General features: G+C 36.5%; 3 protein-coding genes across 4 annotated transcripts in view; 2 read left to right on the top strand and 1 right to left on the bottom strand.

The window, feature by feature from the left end:
• The first annotated feature begins 6,739 nt into the window (after positions 1-6,739).
• Positions 6,740-13,044, top strand: LOC107562467 (NSFL1 cofactor p47-like). The gene is made up of 9 exons (XM_016247104.1): positions 6,740-6,891; positions 7,412-7,509; positions 7,613-7,681; positions 9,332-9,500; positions 9,620-9,715; positions 9,794-9,903; positions 10,179-10,316; positions 11,842-12,009; positions 12,099-13,044. Exons 1-9 carry the CDS (start codon positions 6,790-6,792, stop codon positions 12,259-12,261), a joined length of 1,113 nt encoding a protein of 370 aa, XP_016102590.1. The 5' UTR covers positions 6,740-6,789; the 3' UTR covers positions 12,262-13,044.
• A 356-nt stretch (positions 13,045-13,400) lies between these two features.
• LOC107562456 (epithelial membrane protein 3-like) lies at positions 13,401-15,528 on the bottom strand. The gene is made up of 5 exons (XM_016247088.1): positions 15,416-15,528; positions 14,488-14,580; positions 14,270-14,372; positions 14,022-14,162; positions 13,401-13,880 (listed from the first exon to the last, which is right to left on the bottom strand). Exons 2-5 carry the CDS (start codon positions 14,563-14,565, stop codon positions 13,705-13,707), a joined length of 498 nt encoding a protein of 165 aa, XP_016102574.1. The 5' UTR covers positions 14,566-14,580; positions 15,416-15,528; the 3' UTR covers positions 13,401-13,704.
• Positions 15,529-17,342: 1,814 nt separating this feature from the next.
• Positions 17,343-20,737, top strand: part of LOC107562468 (short transient receptor potential channel 4-associated protein-like) — an 11,875-nt gene continuing 8,480 nt past the window's right edge. For both annotated transcript variants that reach the window (XM_016247105.1, XM_016247106.1), the window contains exons 1-9: positions 17,343-17,483; positions 17,748-17,876; positions 17,979-18,095; positions 18,991-19,048; positions 19,176-19,231; positions 19,336-19,464; positions 19,922-20,123; positions 20,262-20,447; positions 20,556-20,698. In XM_016247105.1, coding sequence (XP_016102591.1) covers positions 17,361-17,483; positions 17,748-17,876; positions 17,979-18,095; positions 18,991-19,048; positions 19,176-19,231; positions 19,336-19,464; positions 19,922-20,123; positions 20,262-20,447; positions 20,556-20,698 — 1,143 coding nt within the window. In that variant the 5' untranslated portion in view covers positions 17,343-17,360. The remainder of the gene's footprint in view (positions 17,484-17,747; positions 17,877-17,978; positions 18,096-18,990; positions 19,049-19,175; positions 19,232-19,335; positions 19,465-19,921; positions 20,124-20,261; positions 20,448-20,555; positions 20,699-20,737) is intronic.

Genomic DNA, 20,737 nt, shown 5'->3' on the forward strand with positions numbered 1-20,737 from the left:
GAGCAGCCAAATGTTCACTGATATCCAGGGCATGTAATTACTGGCGCAACCCAGACGTCTATTCAGCCAGATGAGGTTCTCATTGGTTTCCATGGTGACTTCCCTCCTCTCACTGTATTAGTGAGTATGAGAGGCCATTGCCTGGGCATCTGGAGGAGGAATGCTGAGCTGAAGATCCTGATGTATGGAGTCTTAGTGTCTGGGAAAAGATCTGATGATGCTGTGATAGCAGGCCGTAAAGACAGGCGTAAAGGCCAGACCTGCACACACATTTTGGTATGGATTTGTCAATGTCTGTCATTTTGTGTGATGAATACACACTTTCATTGTCTGACTTGAGAGGTTCATTGTACTAATTGTGTCATAAATACATTCACAGACTCTGACTAATTGTTGATTGCTTAAATAAATACAGGATGAACTGTGGAAATGTCACACCTATTCTAACAGGATGTGATTTCTGTTTTCCTTTCACCTTCTGTCTGTACCAAAAAGATAGAAAAATCACAAATTAGATTTCTTTAATGTTGTGATTGGCCGAATACCTCAAGCGTGTGACGGAAATGTTACTCCCGGAGCGACAAGACAAAATCAATAAAACCCAGTACAAACGAGGCATTTGTTGCATCCAGTGGGGACATAATTACGGATTATAATGACTTATACTGTCTTTTTACGCGTTGCATTGCCTCGCGCTGTGTAAACATAAAACCATGTCTGTATTTGTGATCAGAGAAATGACAAACAACTACTGCTACTCTACACTGCTCAAAACTCACGTTTGGATCATCAGTGGCAAATCCTTTAAATGAAAACATACTTACAGGCTGTGAGTCAGAACAGCCGGCATTGTAGTCAACTCTACCAGGATCAGGAAACAGTCCTCCATAAAATGTGCTGCACACATCTGAATATTTGGGTTAAAGTGTTCTGGAACAGTGTTGTAAATACAACTTAACCACTGATTTCTAGTCGTGTCCTCTTTTGGAAGACCAAACAAAGTATTTTCACTTTCGCAACAAAACCCACAGCATCTTCACAACATGGCAGCGGCGGTGGCAGCAACAATAAAGTTACGCCTTCTTTCTTTGCGTGAACATTTGGGTGGCGTTATGCAAATCTTCCCACACAGTAATGTAGACATGTGGGGGTGTGTTTAAACAAGGCGTTTTAGGAGGGCGTGGACCAGTCTTAACTTTAAAAGAGACTTTTGTCTTTGCAACTTTAGGGATCTTATCTATTCACGAACAGCTTGCAACACTCCAAAGAGAAAGGAAAGTTTGAAATGAGAGAAAAATGCCAGTAATCTCAAATATATCAACAGTGTCGTAACTGTTCTCAGATTAGCCAAAAATACATATTTCTTTATTATAAATTATTATACCATTTCTTTAATATTACCAATTATAAATATGCAGTTTCAGTATGAACAAAAAATGTTCATAAAAAATTTTATTATCCAGATTTATATGAATTAGATTTTAAGATAATTTTTATTTTTCTTATGATAGATGGATGAGTGGATTATTTTAAGGTAATTTTAATTTTTTTATTTTTGAAATAACAAATTTAAGGAGAAATTAGGTCATTTTAAGGTACTCATTTTATTATATTTTATTATACATTGAGAGGAATTTTATAAATAGTTTTAAGAGAAATTAAGAGAATCATTTAGACAGACAGCCAGACAGACGATAGATAGATAGATAGATAGATAGATAGATAGATAGATAGATAGATAGATTCATTATTGATGTTTAATTTTTTTCAAATGTTTCAATTTTATAAGAAATTAAGAGAATCATGTGAGAAAAGTAGTTTATAAGTAAAGTTACTCATATGGATTAATTTAACATCAAAGATGAAAGCAAACTCAAAACTAAATTAATTAATAAAATTTTACACAGTGGTTGGGAACGGTTGATAGAAGAAATAGCCCTTGTTAGAGCGCACTAAAAATAGATAGAGTTACACTGCTGGTGTGCTCACAGTAGTAGATTTACTACTCTCACTCTGTCAAGGGGGAGATCAATCTGTCCTCTCTGCTTTATAACCTCTATGTTCTCTGCTGCTTTTGAACACTGTAGGCTCTTGTAATAGCGGGGGGTGTCACACCGTGAGTCTTCTTCTCATTTTCTAAGAAGATATGATTTCACTCTGGGAGGTTTCTCCAGTTTGATGTTCCTCCTGTGATCTGTTAAACAGGACTCAACTTTCAGAACATTGTGGTGTGAAGCCACTTTGAGTCCATCCGTGCATACATACAGGTGGATTGACAGCCGACACAGAGAGACAGATGGAAGCTGATTTATGGAAAATGGGAGGGACAATAGTGAAACGGATGGACAGGAGGGAGGGGAGGAGGTCAGGATGAGTGAAGCTTGCAGTAGTAAAAATTGAACTCTGAACTCAGAGTGAAAAACTGAAGGTTATAAAGAGGGGCGTTTGAGACATTATACCACACACACACTAGAGAGAGCATTCTTAAAAATAAAGGTTCTTTATTGACATCCATGATTCCAAGATAGAACCATTAAAATCCATGGAACTTTTCAAATGCACGAAAGGTTCTTTAGATATCACAGCACACTCTTAAAAATAAAGCTTCCAAAACATGTTTTTTTGCAACAGTGCCATAGAAGAACCATTTTTGGTTCCTCAAAGAAACTTTCAGTGGTCAGTTCTTAAAAGGACATTTTCATAATCTAAAGAAGCTTTTTCCACTATAAAGGACCTTTTGTGCTATGGAAAGTTCCCATGTATGTTAAAGGTTCTTTATGGAATCATCAATGCCAATAAAGAAACTTTATTATTAAAAGTGAAAAGAGATATATGTAATTGTTCTTCAGTGACGATTACAATGGTGAAAAGATGGAAAAGTGTTGTAAAAGATGCCTGTAATGGGAAAGATGTCAAGAGATGGGAGTATAATCTCATGGCTCTCCAGTCTACGAGCAGAGCTCTTCCTGTTGATCCAAACGTTATCTCCACATCTAACCCTGTGAAGTGCTATAGAGCTCCATACAAACAGAGCTAATCCTGGAAGAGGAACAGATAGCACGGGAAAGTGGCCTTGCTAAGTAAACAGAAGTGTTCATTGATGTAAATTAAGATTAAACTAATTTGTATAACAGTATAATTTGTTATCTTTATAATTATGAAACCATTTCCCTTGTCTTCGGTGTCCAAATTTTACGTGTTACTATCCTCCAAGTATCATTCATGCTTAGGATAGGATATCATTCATGATTTTGTTCATGCATCTGTAGTGCCCATGGGAATCGATTAGTAAAGGTGACCATCATTGGAGAGGAAGTAAACAGTGAGTTCTGTTTGGAAGCCATAAGCTCTGATAGGCTCATGGGTCAAAGGTCATGCATTCAGATGGAGGGGTGGTGGTATGAATAGGAGGGATGAACTGAGAGACACTATCTGCACAACAGTGATGCAATTATTTCTCAAGTGACTGTTAGAACGTGGTAAATGAGCCTTAATTCACAAGACCAGGTTTCCCATTAAGACCCCGCCCAGAAAAGAGATGCATTATGGTCTTATCAGCACAGAAACGGATGCACGTAAAAGCAGCTCTCGCTTTCTTTTAATAACTTCCATCCCGCTATATAAACAGTATATATCATCTCGCTGAATAGATCCACTTTCCTGTTTGGACATCAGTGAAAACTATAAAATGGTAAAATACTGTAGATTAAAGATTAGAAGACAGATGTTTCTTTGAAATGTGTACTGTGAGTATTTAAGCAATGATCATTTCACTTGTCAACTGGGATGCATGATTGTGACAAAATCAGAATGGACAATTACTCTCCCTGATATTGTAATTGAGATTATTAATGTTGATTAATATAATTAAAATATGTATGAGTGTGTGTGGGGGGGCAACTGCATACCATATTCTTTCTGTAGACTATGTCAATTTTGACATAATTTTTTTTTTATTATGACCTAATATCTCATAATTTTGACTTTGTGTCTCATAATTATGACTTAGTATCTCATCATTTCTACCTTTATCTAGTAACTGTGACTTAGTACCTCATAATTTTGATTTTATAGTTTCATAATTATAACTTGGTATCTCATATTTACTTTATCTCATAATTATGACTTTGTGGCGGAAATTATCTTCCGTGAAAACAAGCGTAGAACCACTTCTGAATTAGTTCATTAATGATTAATTGGTGAACTGAATTAAAATATGTATGAGTGTGTGTGTGGGGGGGGGGCAACTGCATACCATATTCTTTCTGTAGACTATGTCAATTTTGACATAATTTTTTTTTTATTATGACCTAATATCTCATAATTTTGACTTTGTGTCTCATAATTATGACTTAGTATCTCATCATTTCTACCTTTATCTAGTAACTGTGACTTAGTACCTCATAATTTTGATTTTATAGTTTCATAATTATAACTTGGTATCTCATATTTACTTTATCTCATAATTATGACTTTGTGGCGGAAATGATCTTCCGTGAAAACAAGCGTAGAACCACTTCTGAATTAGTTCATTAATGATTAATTGGTGAACTTGCATAAAAACAATGTTGTAAATATAAACATCTGAGACAACAGAAATAGATGTAAATTAAATTTTCTAATTCGCAGCAGGCATTGCAACTTAAAATTAATTTACATATTTAATACATAAAATAAATATATATTTGTTTGCTCTCTAAAGTCTGTGTATAGGTATGCTTGTGTTAAATAGAAGTTTTTTTTTTAACTCTCTGAGCATCACAGGTGCAGTCTTGCTAATTCACACTTGTCTGTCTTCTCCAGTATCACCCCCAGTGAGGAAATTGCTGTTATTTTTATATGTTAGCAGAACGTCCTTCCTCGATCTGGCCCTGTGATACTGTCTGTCTGTCTGCTCTTACTGCAGTTGAGGGTCGCAGGCCTCTGCTCTTTGTATTGTGTGTCGTGAACTACTTCCCTGCCCTTTAACACAACAGTGACTGGAGGCCCGCAGCAGGCTGACGGTGTTAGTTTCCCCATGATAAGGCTGGTTCTTCCTCTTTCTCCCTCGTAGAACACACCCACACTTAATCATTGTCAACAACTGTTTTAGACAGAGCTGTTGCTTACCCATATTTCATTAGTGAACATTGGACACATATTTTACATGATATCTGTTCAGTTTCCTGAGAATGGAATGTCAGAGAATCATGGTACTCTGATAGATTAATGCAACTTTAGAATCACATTGCTCTTGGATTCCTTTTTTATGAGGAACAAGGGATATTTGTCAAGTAAATGTCTGTATAACTGACTGCAGACGAGGACACATTTTTCTAAATCAATAAGAACATGCAGCAAAAATGCATATAAAAATAGAATTGTTTTCCTTTAAAGGGCCTGCAAGATGATTTAAAAAGTGCTCTTACATTTGAGGGCATATTGCTCTTTTGCAACAGCTGCAGTGAGTGTGATAGGGAAGGAAAGCTTGGGGGTGAATGATGACAGCAATGCTCTGGTGTTTAGTCATACCAGAACCTGATTATCTGTGAAGATCAAACGAGCCAGTGCACTTGCCAACAAACAACAAAGCATCGCCAAGTTTCTCTCCAGAAACAATATGTGCTAAATTAGATCCTCCCAAACTAATTTAGCAGATATTTTCCCAGTGTTTAGGGACCTTTGAATCAGCAGTTGCTAATGAATGGATATTACAGGAACAAAATCCAGAGAAATCCAGGTCACACAATAAATAAGTTACTGTCTACTGAAGTGTAAAAGCTCTGCAGAATAAAATCACGTGAGAATAATCTTACAACCCAGATTTTTACTTTGGAAAAAAATATCGACATATATGTATTATTTCTAAATTGTTGTGCGTGGAAAAAGAGACACTGTAATGTAGGCCTATTTCCTATGAAGAACCTTTGAAGCCCTATGAAATATTATTATGCTTATATTATAAAACATACTGTGCTATTATTATTATTATTATTACTATGCTATAATATTATGAAGTATAGGTATAGGAAGCATGGGATTAAATGTAGCTTGCAGCTTTCATGTCATGGTCAACTTGAATTTTGATATTTTGTAGCTATCCTTTGAGTTTCTGATATCAGAAAGTGTTTCTGTAATCTAACTGAAAGAAATCCTTTGGGATGTGAAAAGCCAACTAATACATTAGGACTTGACTAACAGGGAGAACAGCATTGAAAGTGAATTTGAGGACACAAGAAAAATATTATGAACTGATGTCCAATCAAAACTTTTTTTTTTTTGATCCGCCAGCTTTTCCACTTAAATGTGATTAACGAAAATGTACATCTTTAAAAATTATAAATATAAAATTTTATCCAATATAACAAAACAAACAAACATGATGTAGACCTGAAAATGCTACTGCGTAGTTAGAGTGACCCATATGTGACTAACAGAAGGGTCTGTATTGCCATCTGCTGGCTAATATAAATATTAAACATCCTGAATCTTTCTGTGAATTCTCAATTCTCCCCAGGCAAAAGTAGTAATATCTGCACTGCACTATATATGTTTTAAATACATAATAAAATAATAATCATGCCAACGTATAGCCTACTAAATAAACATGTGCAAATCAATATATGTTCGATTTTTTGCGCCTTGATAGTACTTATAAAACTTTAAACAAAATAATCATGACATTAACATCGATGCAATAAAAAATGAAAACAGAAAAATACGCTCTTGTCGTTGTGCTCCAAAACAGCAGAACTACGCTTTCGTTTCCCCCGTTTCCTGTCGGATCTTTCCTGAGCGTGACACATCAAAATGGCGGAGCAGGAAGAAGCTGTGAGGGGATTTGTTGCTGTTACTGATGTTGATGAAGAGAGGGCCCGTTTCTTCCTCGAGTCAGCCGGCTGGGACCTACAGGTCAGTAGCACACTGGTCACTTCATCACTGAAATATTATGCTGTGAAGCACAAACACTGCAGACTAGGATTCAGCAGACTTTAAGCCTCCACTGGCAGCCAGTGAACTGTACAGCCGGCTAACGAAATGTGCAAGTCACTCTTCATTAAAATCACCAGGCGTATCTTAAACTGGTTTATCTGGTTAATCATAACGTTACAGGATGTGATTCACGCTTCAGGATTTGGTAGTCAGTATTACTTTGAATTATAAGATTTTAAACTGTGCCGCTATATTTTACATAGAAATTCAGCCTTAAGCTAGCAGCTCTAGCCTCAATTGATGCTCGTGTTTACATCCGTTCTTCATGTTTTTCGTCCTGAAATATTTTAAACGGAGCTATTTTGGAGTCGCTAATATAATTAAACTGATTAATTTGCTAACTGCTGAAGGCAGATAGTGGGCGGTTTGTTTTGTTTCTGTAATTCACCTTCTGCGTGTCTGTCTGAATGACAGCTCTCTCTCCTCCCTGTGTCCTCAGCTTGCTTTAGCTAATTTCTTTGAAGATGGAGGAGATGATGATATTGCCACCCTCCCTCAGCCAGAGTCTAGCTCGGTCAGTCGATCAACGGGGCCAAGGTAACAAAAGCCACAAGTTTTGGGTTTTTCCAATTATACAGTATCAGCTGTATGGCGCAAGTCATAACATTGCGCCGTTTAATGTAATCTCTTTTGATTTCAGTGAGCACAGAGTGACATCCTTTAGAGATCTGATGGATGAAGATGAGAGTGGTGATGAGGAAGGCCAGAGGTAATAAATTCTTGTAGTTAGTAACAGTCACCAGGAAATTGAAGTGGAAATTTCCTATTTTTTGTGTGGAATTTTGCAGTGTTATTTTTAAATGAGTTATCCATGTAAATCAATATTTTAATGGAATATTGTAGTGTTTATTAAAAAGGAATTATCTGTGCAGTGCACATAGTAATTTTTTTATGGAATACTGCAGTGTTTACTATAAGTAGGGCTGCACGATTATGACAAAAATCATAATTGTCGAGTATTCCCTTGAAATTGTCATTGCGATTATTATGATTATCACAGTTTACGTTGAATGATGTTTGATGCAACTGATACGTACCATTGTTTGATGCAACTGCAAGCCGTATTTTTATATGAAAATAAACAAGCTGGAAACACTCTAACTGAAAAACCTTTAGTGCTTTTCTATAGTATTAAGCCTCAAATGTCAAATATAAATCGGATTGGTTACTTCTTTAAATTATAAAAAAAGTAAAAATATGAATTGTGTAATAATGTTATACTAAAACGAAAACTAAAACAATGGAAAATCCCTTAAAGGAACACTCCACTATTTTTGAAAATAGGCTCATTTTCCAACTCCCCTAGAGTTAAACAGTTGAGTTTTACGGTTTTCGAATGGTGTTCCTTTAAGATAACATGTAGAAAGAAAAAAACATATCTTAAGCGTGCAGAATAACGTAAGTGGACTTTGAATGATTAATTGCTGCTTTGAACGATTACGTAATTGTGGCATCCATAATTGTAATTGCAATTAGGAATTTGATTAATTGTGAAGCCCTAACTATAGGCAACCTTTCACTCACTTGAGATTGCAGAAATTATCAAACAACAACAATCCAATATGTTTTTTCTCACTTGAGATGCTGTTTCGCTTGGATATAATGCACAATAGGAAAGAAAAGAAAATCACAACTTCCATTTTGTGACGACTTTTACATGAACATTAACTTTTTTTGTATTCAGCAAGATTTATTTAAATGTATATGATTGTATAAAGAAACTGTGTCTTTTATGGTGCTTTTCCACTGTGTGGTACGACTCGGCTCTGCACGCTTTACTTAGGCTCGGTTTGCTTTTCCACTGCAATTTAGTACCGCTTCAAAGGGGGTGGGATTATAGACTGATCGTTATAGTTGAGCCACCACCGCGTCTACTGACCTCGATACAGCCATTTCCTTTTTAAGTTGCGTGTGATGGTCGTTTAAAGCAATACTGCAGTGGCTGTTGCTGACTGTTTAAATCTAGGTTTTGGTGTCTCGTGTCACAAATCCAATAACGCTGGTAGTGACAATTCTCTCTGACCAGTCATTGATCTGCAGTGTTTACACATCACATTTTAGTATCGGCACAGCTCACTTGGAACCTCAACCGAGGCGGTACTAAAAAAGTACCCTGTAGTAGGTACTGTACACAGTGGAAACCCCCCAAAAAAGAGTTCGGTACCATGCAGTGGAAAACCACCATTAGGTTTTGGTATGTCAACTGCGCATATACTCTGTAAGAGGGTGCTTTCTCAATAGCTAGATAATGAAACAAATACTCTCACTTCTGCCTTTACACTCTATTAATGCAATGTTTACTCACAAATGCAATTTAATGCTTTATTTTATTGAGAACGTCTGACTTTTCCTCTCGCAGGTTCTTTGCCGGGGGCTCAGAACGCAGTGGGCAGCAGATTGTTGGTCCTCCCAAAAAGAAGAGCCCGAATGAGCTGGTCGAGGACTTGTTTAAAGGCGCTAAGGAGCATGGGGCGGTTCCTGTTGACAAAGCAGGCAAAGGACCTGGAGAATCCAGCAAATCCAGCAAGGTAGTTCCTCCACTGAATAATCTATCATGTAAATCAAAGATAATATGCTTGCTTATTGTGTACTCATATCTCGTGATTATGATTCACTTATGTTTTCTTTCTGTCTGCTTATTTTACAGCCATTTGTGGGTGGTGGTTATCGATTGGGCGCAGCACCAGAGGAGGAGTCGACTTATGTGGCAGGAGAGTGGAGACAGTCCAGCGGTTCACAAAATGTGAGTCACTAACCTGTGACTTCTGAAGTCAGTGAGACGTAGAGAGATCTGCTGCAGTGATTTGTACTGTGCCAACAGGTGCCTGTGGTGCTGAAGCTCTGGAAGACTGGCTTTAGTCTTGATAATGGAGAACTGAGGAACTACAGTGATCCCGGGAACGCTCTCTTCCTGGAGTCGATCCGTAGAGGGTGAGCTCCAAATCCATTCACTGATGTTTTGGCAGTTCGCAGAAGTTTAGGTTAATTAACAGAAGTTATAGTCCCCCCTCAAGTCAGTTCCAAATTCACCCAACATTTTTCATTGTGTTCTTTGCACACATAAGAACATAAATTGCTTTATGTTGGGCCCTCTTGATATTAACTTTGACAAACCCTTACCTGTTGACCACTATTAGACAGTCCTCTTCTAACTGGCTGTCAAATTAGACGAGATAACCTTTTTCTTTCATTCTCGCTCTCCACAGGGAGATTCCTCTGGAATTGAGACAGCGCTTCCGGGGTGGACAGGTAAACCTAGACATGGAGGACCATCGGGATGAAGACTTTAACAAACCCAAATCTGTTTTCAAGGCCTTTGCTGGAGAAGGACAGAAACTTGGCAGGTTAGAAAACGCTTTCTTCATTCCTCATTTTATTTTCACTACTGAGCTAAAAGCTGCTGCATTACTTAATTAATTACACTATTTCTAATGCTAAAACATATGTCTGGCTAATGCCTTGTTGTTGGACAGGAAGACTTAATGACTGAATGAACCAATCACTGACAGCCTGTTGTAAGTTGTTAAAATGTTAATTTGTTTTAGATTAACAGTGAGTAGACTAGTCTACACTGTCAGTAGTGTAAGTGTTCTATAGTATTTTCTTTTACATGGAACTTTATACTCCTGACAACAACAAAGACATTATTATACATAAGGACAGGAACATTGCTTATAGCAACCAATTTGATCTTTGATGCTAATTGTGACAGCTATTGTTCAATAATTATAAAAATCTAAAAACTATCAGAAAGAGCTTTATTGCCAGGTATGTTTACACACATGAGGAATTTGTTTTGGTGACAGAAGCTTCCACAGAACAAACAGAATGACAGTGACAAGACAGATAATAAAAAAAATAAAAAATAGGATAAGTAAATAGGAAATAACAATATACAAAAAAATACACCATATACAAAGTGGACAATACCAAAAAAAACTACTGCTAAAATATTAAACCTAAAAGGAAAATAATAAAAACAAATATTTTGTTGACTTTTATTGGTGGTTAATTAGTCAATCCTATTAACTTTTTAAGCCTTGTTTTCTAGGTACAGTGTATCTATTTTGTCACAAGGGGGCGATAGTTTATTGCCTATAAGCCGCAGACCCTTTTAGTCTCCTTACGTGTTTGGTGCTGTGTATTTGCTTTTGGGAAATTGTAGGGCTTAACGATTTGGGGAAAAAAAAAAATTTTTTTTTTTTTTTTTTTTTTTTTAATTTTTCTTTTTGCTGTGCTTATTGTTTTTTTTTTTTGGGAAATTTTAGGGGTTAACGATTTTGGGAAAAAAAAAAATTTTTTTTTTTTTTTTTTTTTTTTAAAGTTCCATGTTTGCTGTGCTTATTTGTAGGGCTGCACAATTTGGCCCAAAATTGTGTGATTATATATCAGTATGACTATAATAATTGTAATAATAATAACAACAATGTTATTACTTGTATATTAAAATAAAAATATTACTATTCTAGTATTTCATTGTCAAAAATATAGTATAAAAAAAGATCATTTTATTTTACAGAATGACTGAAGAAATTACAATACTAATAAGTATGGCTCTTAATTTCTTAATTTTAAAATGTTAAACCATCAAGCTTTTATTTTGACCTAAAACTACAGGGTTTACAAGGGCTTCTCGTTACAAGCCTTTGTGATTTGATAATTGTACTAATCCATATCGCAATTTTCTTTTGTTTTTAATCATGCAGCGCCTAGTAAATAGAGAATTGTTTAGATTGATGGCTACTTTGCATTTCCAACAATTCATTGTACGTTGTGATCTTCATATCGTTTCATCATTATAAGTTATATATTTGCTGTGGCTGAACTTTTCAAACGTAACCGTTCTTATTTCACACAAACCTCCCTCAGCGCCACGCCAGAGTTGGTGCCGCTCCAGAGAAGCTCACAGGACCAGGCCGCCAGTGAAGCTGAGGCCAGTGCTACCATCAGTGTGGACAGTTCTCAACCTGTCACTAGCATCCAGATCAGACTGGCCGACGGAGGCCGGCTGGTGCAGAAGTTCAACCACACCCATAGGTAAAAGCTTTGTGAAAATGCTTTGAAAGTAACCCTATAGCATGAAAATCTTCCTCATGACTGACTTGTTCCGTCTTTCCCCATCGCAGGGTGTCTGATGTGCGTCAGTTTGTGGCGAGCGCTCGCCCAGCTTTAGCTGCCACCGAGTTCATTCTCATGACGACCTTCCCCAACAAGGAGCTGACGGACGAGAGCCAGACGCTGAAGGAAGCCAACCTGCTGAACGCCGTCATTGTGCAGCGGCTAAAGTGACAGAGTCACCCAATGATCTAGCTTTATTAAAGCACTCTGGAGTTGGAGATACGGGGACTGAAAGGACTTCTAATTACTTAATTTTGTTTTCTTTAGTGATATGTTATTCCTCTGTGACAGTTTTGGGGTGGTGGGTGTTTCTGATAAAGCAAAAATGGAAATGAAAGTGAAGCAGTCACACTGTGATACAGTTAAAGGGAGAGAGGGAGGAACCGAAGAGAAGAACTAACAAATTTTACGGTTTTAGAATAACTGCTGAACATATTCAGATTGAAATAAAGAGCTTTCTGAAGAGTTGACATCCTTTTACCTCGGTGTCTATCCTGCAGCTATATGCTGCTTTGTTTTACCTCCTCCTCAATTTTATTCCTCATTCTGTGATTCATCTCTTACCATTTCTCCGAACTGTCATTAAAACTGAAGTAGCCGTATATTCTAGCCCCATACAGTGACACTGACCAAGTTCAACCTCAACTGTCAATGATCAAATCTTTTATATATATATATATATATAAAACAATACAATCTTTCTTTTATTATATTTTAGGCTTTGTTATTTAGGGTGTCGCACTATATTGATTTTTTTATTATTATATTTTGCTTGATTCTAAAATAATACAATTATGAATAGGTTGATTAAGAGCCAACTTCAGTTTTGGACACTGCTGCTGGTGAACATATCAGTGGCCTTCTTGTATTCTATGCAGAAACTGACTAGAATTCTGGACATATTGTGTGGTTGTGAGCTGTGGTGAACCTGATATTAAACCCCTTTGTCTGGCATTGGAGAGCACTTTATTTTTATTTTTTTTGGAGTGTTTCAGAGTATGGCACCATCAGGTGCTGATGTCCTACATTTTCTTCCCCCATAAAAGAGACCTTTGCATGTCAGGAAGCGGTTTGTTTTTGAAAGCTTTGTTTGTCGTAAGATCATGCTAGACGGCGTGATGGAAGCTATTAGTTCAGAAACTGGAGTCATGAGTTTGTCATGCACTCCCAAGGTCTGTGGAGTCGACCGTCTTACGGTGCATTTGTGAAGAATATTTTCACACGGTAATGAAATTGAAATCAGACATTAATGTCTTAATCAAATTTATTTATAAAAATACACCTTAAAATTTTAGCATATGGATACCACTATAATGTATACAAGTATCCCTTTAGTATGAAACAAAATTAAGTTGCATGGCCACTTTTATTATTAAATTAGATATAATTCAGCTAATGAGATAGATTAGTCGTGGTTGCCCTTTTAAGAGTTAACTAAGTTGGGCTGTTTTGTGGCCATATTTCAGCGGTGTATATTTATATATGGCTAAATACAGTCTAAATAAGCGAAAAATAAATGTCTTGCTAGCTAACATAAAGTCTATAATCAGTCAGTGGAGTATGTCAACAGCAAACATTCTTCGCATGGCTTGTCTTTTTTTAGGAGACTCGTTTCTATTCCCTTTTGCGCAGATGGATGTACATGATTCCGCTGCACAGGAGCAGAGGTACACAAACCCACGCCAAGTAAAAACAGTAACCGAAGTGTCCCGAGCTCAACTCCCGCGAGTCCTGAAGGATTTCTTTATTGTGCAGAGTGTAAATGAGCACAGCGGTGAAGGCGTTGAGGCCTGAGAAGACAGAACAATAGAATAGTTTTCTCTCTGTCTCTCTCTAATTCAGAGCAACTGAAATGAGTGTTTATGTGTTAGTGTTTGACAGCTGAAGACGGTAACCTCGAGTAATACTACAAATTAGGTTGAAGCACTCACCAGCAAATGCCTGGCAGACGCCGGTGAGGTAAAAGAGTCCTCCTTTGGATATGGTGAAGAGTTGTCCCAGGAATATCAGGAATGAAATGGCGGAGAAAACCACAGACAGGACCATCAGAACCTGGACAGCCTGAAGCCACTCTGATGGAAACAAAGCAGAGACTGTTCTGCTTTAAACAGTGGTGATGTATGTTAGAGTAAATTCCCATGTTTCAAAATCACTGAAGTGCTCAAATGTATTATTTTACCCGTCTCTTCTGATGATGCACAGAACCATGCCTCTGTTTCATTGTCAAATCTGCAGTTGTACCAGAGGTCCGAGTGTTCTGTGCCGTCCCAAACCCACCAGGACTGAATCATACAGAAGATTAAACATGCATTCGTGATTTCAGACATATGCACACTATTCTAATAAATTAACAAATAGTTTTTAGGGATTATTTGTTGCAAAGTTTCAAATACTTGCCTTCTCCATGGTGGCGATGAAGAGAACCGCCAGTGTGATGAGATGAAGCAGTGTGACAAATATCAGAAGGGACGCCATGGTGATAAACAGCACCTGTCAACATCTGGAACTTTCACATCTGTATTTCACTTTTTCACTTTTAAAAAACATCTAAAGTATTTTATGCAAAGTTTATGTATTATTATATTGTTTATAAACACATTTCACTTAAAATGTTTAAAATGTTTTATATTAATTATATTTAAAAATATGTATTATTATTGTTTTATTATAATAACTTATAAAATTTTTTACAATATTTAAATAAATAATATTACTTTATATGTGTTATATAATAGTGTTTATATATATATATATACTGCAAATAATTATAATATTATGATATAAATAAGAAAATACTATCGTTTTTTGATATTCATTTGAGGGTTCAAGATACAACTGCATGATTGTATGATTACCCTCAGGTCTTTTTGTAAGCACGAGAGGTTTAACAGTTCTGCTTTTGCTAAAACCTAAAGATGGAAAAGGGCAGGAAGTAAAAATACTAAGTAAACTGACTATGGCTGAAGTCCAGAGCTGAGAACTAAAGGCACTCATTCAGACATTTCTAAGTCTTGAGACACGCCATGCTTTTCCTCAGGTCAAAACTAGAGAAGAACAGCCTTGGGAAAAGTCATACTCTCATAACCATAGTCATAGTCTTCGATAATTCTGTGAGATTTTTACAGTAACAAAAAACTTTTCTAAACGGTTATTTAGACTTTTGACTATTATAAACTTATATTATTATGTTCAATCATGTCATATTCACAACAGAGTTTGATGTGGTAAAGTGTTATGCTGTTGTATTCTATGGTTTTATAACTTTATTTTACCATTTCAAACCATAAACAATAGTAAAAGCAGACCGAATAAAAGGCAAACTCACCAAATGTGATCCAAATCCAGCAGAGGAAAATATACTATGTATTGACTCGTCCAGTGTTTATTCAGGTCTGTTGCTTCTCTCCTCCCTTTTTAGCTCCAGTAAATTGGAGGATTTTTTTGGGGTCAACTTCAGCAAACGCCCATTTCCTTGTCGTTGAGTTAGTGCTGTTGTCCTGCACACAGTCCCATCAGATCCTTCTTGTGCGTTCAGGAAACGCATGAGCATGAGCACACGTCTCTCTTTCCTTACTAACCGTTTATCATCTCAAAGGGTGTGCGCTGAGTTCCTATGGGCTTCTATCATAACTTCAATCTGCTTTGATGATGTTGATTATATGTGTGTGGGTTTCATTCATCATCGCCCAAGAGATGGAGTTATGGTCATTTAACAGGGAAGGGAAAGCCACCTAAATTGGGAAAATGACAGGAACCTCCATGTTTATTTGTCATGCTGTGAACAGTAAATGTCGTGGACCAGGGAAAAAAAATCGATATGTTATATTATCCATATATCTGTTATTATACCTCTACATTTACTATTTCTACAAGTGTTACAAATGCATTCACAATCTTTACATGACTGAAAATACATCTGTCCATTCTATTGGTTAGCATGAATTTAAAGTAAACATCTTGTTTTCATCTGGCATTTAAATAAGTATATCAAATAATTTAATTGATTTAAATAATTATAATAGATAATAATAACACAGAAAGAGTTTGTTATTTTATGTTCACATAACAAGTTCATAAAAATGGCAGCAGGTAGATTTAGCTTTAAAAATAATCAGTGACATACATAACTATACAGTACAACCTTAAATGCTTGCTGTTCACTAGTTTAAAAAGATTTGAAATATATACAATAATTATTAATTATTATTTGAAGTAAAAATATTTTTGTGATTTAATAGTACGTGTGCCATAAAATATCATTATTGTTTATTATTATTGTTGTTGTTTCTAAGTAAAATATACATTATTTTTGTAATTTGCGATTTAATAGCACATGCATCAGGGTTAAAAACCACAAAGAATGGATGTTTTTGAATATGTGGTTTAACCAACCCAGGATGAGCTTTATTGCATGACTGCATATGTCTTTATGACTTTCCAAAAGACCAAAGAATATTTTTTCTTTTGTTTAGAGTATTTGTATTGAGTATTTTGCCAATAAAGACTAACATCAAATGAACAGCGGTTTCAGGGGGTCTATGAACTGTACAGCTTTAATTCAGCATGGCTCAGTAACACACACTCCAAGTTTGGCAGATATATTGGGATGACCATGGAACGGGTAGACATTTGTATAATATACAAAAAACTGTTGATGCTGGGAGAAAGGAGAGTAGGAATCGAAGGGAAGGAAATATCATTACACGCCTTAGAATTGGACATACTGGATTTAATAGTACATTATATAGAATTGGTAAGCACCCAACTGGGGAATGTGTACACTGTAATCAACAAGAAACAGTTGAACATGTACTACTTCAATGTGTAAAATACAATAATGAGAGATATCACCTTATTAAGTCAATGAAGAAAGTTAAACACCATGACTTTTCCTTGTCAGGTTTATTGGGGAAATCAGCTAACAAGATATATGATGATATTATTAAGTTTATAAAAGAATGTGAATTAAGTAAGAGAATATAAATAATATGTTTAGCGTTATTTATTAAGAAGAATGTTTTTGTTAAAGGGGTATTTAAAAAATTTTTTTGGCCCTTTCCCCTCTTTCACCCATCATATATATTGCATAAATCTTGAGTCCAGTCGGTGGCGGTAATGCACCTATTCGTTGGTTTGCCAACCGCCAATGAAACACCAAAGAAGAAGAAGAAGACGCACTCCACTGCTTGTAGTTTCCACGCCAGGCCAGTAGGGAGCAGCATTAACTCTATCTTCCCCGCTGGGTTCGTCACAGCGTCAGAGGAACAGCAATGGCGACAAGGAGCTCTAGGTTTCCACGGACCCGAGCAAGCAGAGGAAATTCATGCAAAAACATTTTTAATAAAATCCGACAGGGCCAAATCACTGGTGTTGGGTTGACTAGAGGGTCCCAGGTGAGATGTTAAATTACATGAAGGTCTAAACTGCCTCCGAAGCCTTTCTGAGACACTGTTTACATACGAGGCCCTGAAGAGCCATCAATAAAATAGCTCTCAGACAAAAATACATAACATTTCGACAGTATTACTTGCTTAAGGTACCTTACCTTAGTGCTAAAATAATGACTGATAATAAGAAGAGTAATAGCAAAGTGTCTGGCCTGTTTGTCTTATTTGAAGTGTGTTTGACCAGTGTTGTGATTGTGTTGTCAAATGCAGTTTCCTGTGGCTCTGCTGGAGGACAGAGATAAAAGAGCTCAATGGCAGGGGATACCAGTGTTACTGAGGAGACTTCACGAGAGCAGCCATCCGAACAGCGATCTCTCCAAGATTCACAGCATTGTCATGGTATCCAAGATTTCCTTGTCTGTTCACACAAAATGCATCGCCTGAAACCCATTTGTATCATTTGTGATCAGATGTTAATTGAGTTGTTTTGTGATTGTGCAGGAGCTGTCATCATTGCTGTCTATGGAGGCCATGTCATTTGTCACAGAGGAGCGCAAAACACCACAGGAGTCGGTTTCACCCAATACATATACGTTTGACTTGTTCGGAGGAGTTGATGTGAGTTCATCTTTAATCTTGATCGGGATAAATTCAATTGTATTCAGGCGTTCATATAAGTTATTATTCTTATTCTTCTAGGTTCTAGTTTTGAATTGAACTTGATCAAAAACTGTGAGAGCCTGTAGAACTGTACAGTATTGTGCAAAAGTTTGGGATCAGTAAGATTTTATTTTTCGAATGAAATGAATAATTTTATTCAGTAAGGGTGCATTCAATTGATCAAAATTGACAGTAAACACATTGAAAATATTACAAAAGATATTATGTTTCAATTAAATGCTGTTCTTTTAAACTTTCTGTTCTTCAAAGAATCCTGAAAAAATATCAGTTTCCACAAAAAAAATATTTAACAGCTTAACTGTTTTAACATAGATAATAAGAAGAGTTTATTGAGCACCAAATAGGCATATTGGAATGATTTTGAATGCTAACGTATATGAATGCAGTCATTTTCTGATATTGAACAGCTGAAGATTTACAAATGAACACTCTGAAAAAAGTTTGTGCTACAAATAATTGTCACTTTGATATACTGAGTTTCCCATCATTCCATTATGAAATTTTCCATCATGCTCTATTTTTATCCATCAGTAAAATATTGTAACACGTGGTATTTTTTATAACATTGATACTCCCAAGAACTTAAGTGGCAAGAGCTTCTCACCAAGCGCTGTGTTGCATGTTCTTAGCTTTGTCTTCTTATTCCGCTCTCGCAGTGTGGAAAAGACAGCAAAAAACTGAACTCTTACAAAATATTACAACCAGCACTTTACCTACTTGGAATCATAATATTTGAAATTAAAAGAAAACAGTTTGACTGGTACCGTAATTATCATAATTGCAGAATGCAGATTTGTTAGATACTTAGTAAGCTTTTGTCATTCGTCTACAGTTATTTGTAGAGATTCTGATGAGGCCAACGCTCACAGTACAGGGAGACCTACCCATATGTAAGCCTATTTAAATATTAAATCCAAGTTTCTTTATTTCCATTATTTAAGGACAGAAATAATATTAGATTTTTTTTCAGTAATATATACTGTCCAAGTCATTAAAGGTTTGCTTCATTGTTTTCAGTGAGTGATGATCTCATCAAGGATTGTCTAAGTGTCCTGTACAACTGCTGTATATGTGTACGTATAAAAAAATGTGCATGACTCTGAAAGGACAGAAATAATAATTATGAATTATTTAGTTTGTTTCCTTATGAGTAACAGCCTCTGCTTTTGGCTGGCAGACAGAGGGCGTTACAAAAAGCCTTGCAGCGAGGGAGGATTTCGTCATGTTCCTGTTCACTCTCATGTCGAATAAAAAGATTTTCCTACAAACTGCCACCCTTATTGAGGACATTCTGAGTGTTCGAAAGGTAAAAGCCAAAGCATATACACTGTTATTCTGATCTTTGGGTTCAGTATAATTATGTTTTGAAAGAAATTAATACTTTTTTTCAGCAAGGGTGCAATAAATAGATCAAAAGTGATAGTAAGAACATTTATAATGTTACAAAAGATTTTAATTTTAAATACTATGTATCATGTATTATATGGATCACGGTTTCCACAAACATATTAACCAGCTCAAATGTTTTCAACATTGATAATGATAAGAAATTGAACATCAAATCAGCATATTAAAAATGATTTCTGATGGATCATGTAACATGTAAAAGACTGGAGTAATGACTACTGAAAATTCAGCCTGGCCATCACAGTAATAAATTATATTTCAACATGTATTAAAAGTGTTTTGTGTGTGATTTGTTTAGAAATTTTATCTTTACCTTAGCAGTGGATTAAATCACCTTTTTGCTGTTTTAACCGCAGGAAATTATCCAGCTTGAAGAAATTCCTAACTTGGCCAGTCTGGTCCAGAGCTTCAACCAGCAGCAGCTGGCCAACTTCTGTCGTATCCTCTCGGTCACCATATCAGAGCCAGACGTGGGTGTAGATGACAAACACACCCTTCTGGCCCGCTGTACCCAGCAAAAGACCAACACATGCCCATCGTGTGCTGAGAGCAACCAGGGTTAGAAAACACAACTGCAGTTAATCCACACAAAATGTTGACACTGATGGTGACAGGGTTATAAATGCCCTCATGTAAAATAGAAATATACATTTTACACTGTCATGTTATCACACATTTGTTTTGATGTTTCCGCAGTGGCTCTGCTGAATATCCCAGGCTTTATTGAGCGTCTTTGTAAGCTCGCCACACGGAAAGTTACAGAGGCGGCGGGTGCCTCTGCCCGACTGGAGCTGGAGGACTGGCACAGTTGGCTTGACAATGCACTGGTACTAGACGCTCTCATGCAGTTAGCAATTGAGGAGGCAGAGCAGAACAGTACAGGTGAGATCCTCCTCTCTCTCTTGCTTTGGTATTTCCATTAGCTTCAGTCTTCTCCATACTTTCTTTGCTGTTATTTTGTCTCACCCACTCTGATTGGCTGACTTTCAGAGTCATCTGATGAGAGCTCACTGTCCTCTAGTCCACTCAGACACAGGCTGCCCCAATCTATGAAGATCGTGCATGAGATCATGTACAAAGTGGAGGTTCTCTATGTGCTTTGTGTGCTGCTTATGGGCCGACAGAAAAATCAGGTAATGTGATGAGATTAAAGTGATTGTGAATATTAATAA

This window comes from Sinocyclocheilus grahami, unplaced genomic scaffold (genome assembly GCF_001515645.1).
Source record: "Sinocyclocheilus grahami isolate Dianchi unplaced genomic scaffold, SAMN03320097.WGS_v1.1 scaffold824.1, whole genome shotgun sequence".
NCBI classification, from domain to species: domain Eukaryota; kingdom Metazoa; phylum Chordata; class Actinopteri; order Cypriniformes; family Cyprinidae; genus Sinocyclocheilus; species Sinocyclocheilus grahami.